General features: G+C 39.4%; 1 protein-coding gene across 1 annotated transcript; it reads right to left on the bottom strand.

The window, feature by feature from the left end:
• Window positions 1–626: 626 nt before the first annotated feature.
• Window positions 627–4,929, bottom strand: LOC104072919 (fanconi-associated nuclease 1-like; the record flags this gene model as incomplete). The annotated part of the gene is made up of 4 exons (XM_009572534.1): window positions 627–839; window positions 1,700–1,828; window positions 2,220–2,414; window positions 4,826–4,929. Coding segments are annotated over 4 exons (566 nt in total), but the record flags the coding sequence as incomplete, so codon positions are not given.
• Between the last annotated feature and the right edge of the window lie 1,299 nt (window positions 4,930–6,228).

Below are 6,228 nucleotides of genomic sequence, written 5' to 3'. Positions count from 1 at the left end.
TCAATGCCTACCTGCTACCAGAAATATTTCCCCTTTATACAGATAATGCAGATATTCACAACAGAAGGAGCCGTTAAAAAAGTTATCCTTTCATACATAGCAGCACATTAAAACAACATTTAAAAAAAAAAAAGTTTTATGCTTTACTCTATGCCATCATTGACCAGCTGTGTTTTTTTTGTATTAAAGTGAAAAACTGAAATACATACTCTGAAGTGGGAACAGTTGCAGAACCACACTGGTCCTGACAATCCTGGAAAGGGGCTCAACTTGCACCTTGCAAGGAAACTTGCACAACATGATGAACTCGGGCTACACAGGCGACATGGAAATGATGAGGACTTGATGCACCACATTTTTTATTGTAGAGGATGTTCTCAGTTGGTACCAGTGCAATTGCAGCTATTTCTCTTTACTGGGCAAAAACCCTAGGTTACTTTTCATAGAGTAAGTTATGAATTGTGTATAGAAGAGAAAGGCTTTGTTCTTCTGAACACAAAGTGACATACAGTAAATCATACTGACAGTCATCTTTTAAACTATTTTTTAGAATGTTTTGTGCTAAAAAATAACTACTAAGTAATGTTCCAAGAAACAGAATTTTAGAAGAAACTACTTTTAATAAGCAGCAGCCACTAGTGTGTGTCATGCCAATTCCTTTAAAAACACCCAAGTTACCCACGTGACCAAGACCTCTATTGTTAGCTGAGGCGTTTACCCTTGCCTCCAACAGCTTGCACGTGACAAACTTCTACTGTAGCACCCAGCTTCTTCAGTTCACTCAGCCAGATTATCTGCTTGTGGGACAGGCGATCATTGGGACCTTTCACTTCCACCAGCTACAAAGAAATGTGGATGATTAGTAGTGTGCCTGTGGAGGAACTGAAAGATCATTAGCTCTCACAGATTAATATAAGTATTCTTTTATGGCTGTCATTTGCAACAAAAGTAATACAGATTTTTTAGCATGACGGAAGGCCCAGTGGCTGCTAAATTATTAACCCAGGTACCAAAGTTTAACTGTAAGAGAATGAAATTTTATATAGTAAATATCCACCAAAACACAGACAGAGGCACTGGTGAATGAAGATACCACATATTCAAAAACTGATCATCTGCAACCTCACCTGCTCCAGCTGATACTGACAGCAACTTGCTCGGATGCTCTAGAGAACTCATTTCTGCTACTCAGCCATGTTTTAGAAACCTGTAACAGGTTGCTCCGGCAGCTGAGAGATGTCCAGTAGTCTTCTAATACCTATTCCACTACCATGCAAGACACAAACCATGATTGTGTACTCAATTTTTGTAGCAGAGACAGACGTAGTTGTTGTTGTCTCATATATTCAAGTTTTTGTGTAAGTAAGTGGTGACATTAGCACCCCTTGCTAACAACGGTCAGAATGTGTCTGACTGATTGGTAACGGTTGCTTTACAGTAATTTTAAATGAAGACCTATTCTACAACAATACCTAGCCACCTCTTGCTGTTTCTCATTATGCCTGTTAAAGCTACAGCAAAATGTGATGAAATAGCAGATAAACAATCACCTACTACTTGTCATAGCTGCTGGGCAGATGAGCAGCAGGTTCAACTCCACCACAACAGGAAAATATAGTTTGTATAGGCTGACAGTTGGAAGATTTTATACCTAAGGGTAAGATCAGCTGAGCACTATTTCCATGACCTCCCAATATACCTTAAAGTGATTAGTGTGAGTACGCCACACAACCAGGTCAGGAAGTCCCCCTCTGCAGTGGCGTAGATCTTTGGAAAGTCGCCTAAAAACACCACTCAGAAACATTCCTCCAAGGCAAGAGACAAGGCTCTGTAAGAGAAGGTTTGGTAGTTAGTTGGTTTGTTTTCCCCCCTCCCAATTTTCTGTACAGCCATTTCCCAGCTCTCACAAGACTATGCTATGGCCCATCTCAGCTTTTTGTCTAGCTAGGTGTAACAAGAAACTTAATTAGATGTTATCTACAGCAATTTCCCTGCTGTGTTCCCAACTACTGTCGCCGGAAAAGTGACCATATCAGAAAAGAGTAACAGTACTTGGGATTAGGGAGAATTGTGCTGACGTCCCCACTCAATTCCTCCCTCCCACCACTCACCATCAGTCTTGCCTCAGTGGCTCAGTACAAACTGCGAGCACGCTACGGCCATGTGTGATTTAACAGCAAGCCTAATCAGAGTGCCTATTCCAGACAACAGTTACTTACCTGAACTTGCTGGAGGGAAATAAAACGCCCCCAGCTAACTAGTGCTGCTGCTTTTCCCTCCTGAGTGGTCCAGATGTCAGCAATCAACTTTGCCAGTGTCTCCGAGGAAGCTCTGTGAAGCTGCTGGAGTCTGGCCTCAATGACATCCCTCCTGTTCTCATAGAAGCTGTCAGTGTATAAATCCAGGGGGAACGTCTATATAAAAACGTAAATACAGCTCTGAGGAGCTGCCAGCAAAGCAGCGATTCCAAGAATGACAATGCCCAACGTCAAGTTTTTCTTATCGCAACTACAAATCCACTCACTGAGTTGATTTAACTTTAACATGTCCACCACGTAAACCTTTATTAAACAGGAAAAGATTTGGATATATTTTAACACCCAAAGCCAGTGCAACAAATGCTGGCCACATCTTAGCCCGTGCGCTGTTGGTTTTTGACCTCTAGACAGAGGTTTCCTTTAACAGACAACAAAGAGCTATCTGCTCTTCTAACTCTCCGAGCAGTAATATTCTAGTCAGGATTTGGACTCCGTATCAAAACTGCTCAGCTACAGCGAGCAGTTGGAGGTGGGAAGAACAAAGCAGCGATGACACTGGGGAGTATCAGCCAAGCCGCCTAAAAGCAGAGAAGCTTATGCGTAGTGCTGAACACATTATTGTATGAAGTCACTGCAGCAATTATTCCATTTTGAACATGGCTGAAAAAAAGACTATCATGTAGTAACTGAGTGCCATTCTAGTTTTTCAAAATCAAATGCAGAGTGCTTAGAAAAATGGCAAATTTCAGCCTTACACAAACTGCTGCCACAGCTAATCCCACAAAAATACAGCCTAGGAATGACAGATAGAATCAGGTGCGAGCTTTCAGCTCACCCTTGTTCATGCCTGAGGCTCATGATAGCTTTGCTCTGCAGTAATAAGTAATGACATGACATTCATACAATTACAGCATCTTACAAGAATAGAAGATAGGCCACAAGAAGAATTATTTGTATGAATTCCATTTATTGGTATTTATATGGCCTTTGGAGCTACAATGGTCCCCTTCCTGTCCTGTCTATGAGCCTGCAAGTGCCTTCATGTCCCACCTCAAAATTCCAAGGGAAGAAGGACAACCGTATCTCAGTTCTTTCTGCAAACAGTATTCAACCCTAAATCTACTTGGTCAGATGAATACAAGAATCAAGTAGTAAAAGTAATTTCAAAGAATAGCCACTACTCTGTAGTAAGCTGCCTCTTTTCATCATTAGTTCTCCAAGGATATGACCAAGAACATACTTATAATCAAGTGCTGGTGGCTTAAGAAATTATTTCAAGACGTGACTCTACACAGACTCATAATCCATGTCACCATAAAATAAAAAAAACAGGTTAAACTTCAGATTAGTGGGACAGAGAACGACTCATGGATTCACAGTTTTGAGTTTAGTCTATTGGCCTAATAATACAATTGTACTGTTTGATTCTCCAGATACTTACAGCCTTTGCTTAAGGGACTACGTAAGGATGGCCTTGAGAGAATATATCTCCCTCTCCGCCAACTAAAAAGAGGTATTTGTAGTGGTCACTAATTAGGGAAACAGCCATCTCCAAAACCACCAGGTGGTTTTCAACTCAGCCACAAGGATTTCTACTTCATACTGGTGAAGAAAAATAAAGGGGGGGTGGGGCGGAAGGGGAGAAAAGACAAGAAAAACCTGCATGTTTCACCTCTAAAATAAGAAATTTCTACCTAAGATACCTCATACTGATATAAACCTATAATTTCTTACAGTACACATAAATCCAGCTAAGGAAGAGGACAGCACTGGCTGGTCTACCTCTTGGCTAGGGTTCCAATTAGAAGCAATGGGTTAAGGTGGAAGAAAGAAGACAACTGTCCGGCCTTTTTTAGTTCTACAACATTTGGGATGGCTTTTTAGGGTTTTCTTAGCAAATGTCATTAAAAGTGATCAAGTTTTCTAATTGCAATTATTAAAACTGTTTCTAGCTGTAATTTGTAAGATGTAAAGCATTTAGCTAAAAGCCACAAGTTCACCTGGAATCATTAATCTTATGGTGTGGCAGGCAGTTGTTGTTGGGGAGGTGTGTTGTTTGCTTGTTTGTTTCTTTGACAAACAGGAAGGATGATCCCAAAAGCATAACCATGTTGGGGTGGAGCGGGTGGGGGTGTTAACAAACCTGAGTTTAAAAATGTGACTTCCCTTTAAAGGCTATTAAAAAGAAATAGATGCTTTTTTTTTTTCTCTTTAATGGAATGCATCATCTTCAAATGAGATGAACAATGCTATGGTATAGCAGTATTCTTCCACTGACTATAAAGGAAACTTTGACCAGTGAGTTCAGCTATAGGACATACGCATTTAGCCAGATGAATCCCACCCTATCCGACAGTCAATCCAGACTTACACAGCAATTAGTTACCGAGGAGCCCTTTAGAAACAAGCCCAAAATAACAAATAATAAAACCAAGCAAACATCAAGATCTGCCTGGGAATTCCCTCAGAATAAAATGTTAATCTAATCGCGAGTAAGATTTTAACATGGTTACAGAGTCTACAGCAATGGGAAAAGAAATTAACTAAAGAAAGCCTTTCAAAACTACCTGATAAGAATTTCTGAAAACGTCGGGTATGTTGTCCATGAAAATGATATCCCACATCAGAATACCATACAGCGTAATAAATGTTGAGCCTTCCCCGTGAATACCTAAAGGGCAAAATTTCATAAAAATTGAAACATTAATTTTTACAGCAATCTCAAGGGACACTAAATCATCATGATCCAAACCAGAAACATGTTTATACACAGCTGAAGTCGGTATATTACATTACAGCATCAAGTTGTAAATGCAGTTTATCACTTCCACAATTTGCTAATGCTTTCTACTTCCAGGCTAGTGGCCTTCATTTACAGCGTAGGATTAAATTACTATCCCCTGTCATGAATAAGGTTTATTGTTCTAACTTTAACAATTTTTAATACACAATTTTTTTTATTTTTACACTAAAAAGCAATATATTAATAACAAAATGTTTATATATAAAATGTTTTCTAATATACATGTACATATACATGTATACATACATATACGTATATGAGCTATACATATACATGTGTGTACACATGTATGCGTATATATGTATACATATATGTGCTGCAAAAAGCAATCACTCACCACCAGCAGACCAATGCCCAGCCAGTATACTAAAAATGTAATACATTAATAACAAAATGTTTGCAGATATAAAAACGTTTTCTATTACATTTACATATTTCTATTACATTTACATATACACATACATGAGTATCTATACACGTACATATATACACATTTACATACACATGTATGTACATATATATGTGTGTATGTATACGTGTACATATACATGTAATAGAAACCGTTTTTATGGTTTTTTTAATATAGATATATAATATGTATACATACACATACATATATGTATGTATACATATACATGTATTTTATATATGATATGTACAAGTATGTACATGTATGTACACATGTATGTATATATGTTTACATACATAAAAGTGGATGCGTATATATGTGCATATATATATACACACACGTGCGCGCGCGCGTGCATATTTTTATATATTAAAAGAATTGTGGTGGGTTGACCCTGGATGGCAGATAAGCCCACTCACCCAGTCACTTGCTGACCCCTCCTGCCCCAGCGGCTGGGGGAGACAACTGAAAGGGCACAAGTGAGGAAGAAAAAGAAACAAACAAACCCACAACCCTCAGGGGTTGAGATAAAAGACAATGTAATGAGTGAAGGGGGCAAAAAAAAAGAAAAAAAAACAGAAAAAAAGAAAGGTGATGCAAAAGCAATCGCTCACCAGCAGACCAACGCTCAGCCAGTCTCTGAGCAACAGCTCAGTTTTACTGCTGAGCGTGACAGTTTGTGGCAGGAGTATGCCTACCATGTAGCCTCGGCTGGGGTCAGCTCTCCTGGCCGCCTCCCCTCCCAGCCTCTCGCCCGC

The sequence above is a fragment of the Fulmarus glacialis genome, unplaced genomic scaffold (assembly GCF_000690835.1).
Source record: "Fulmarus glacialis isolate BGI_N327 unplaced genomic scaffold, ASM69083v1 scaffold18312, whole genome shotgun sequence".
In the NCBI taxonomy this organism is placed as follows: Eukaryota; Metazoa; Chordata; class Aves; order Procellariiformes; family Procellariidae; genus Fulmarus; species Fulmarus glacialis.
Note: the sequence above shows the minus strand (reverse complement) of the source record. Positions and strands in the feature narration are given on the sequence as shown.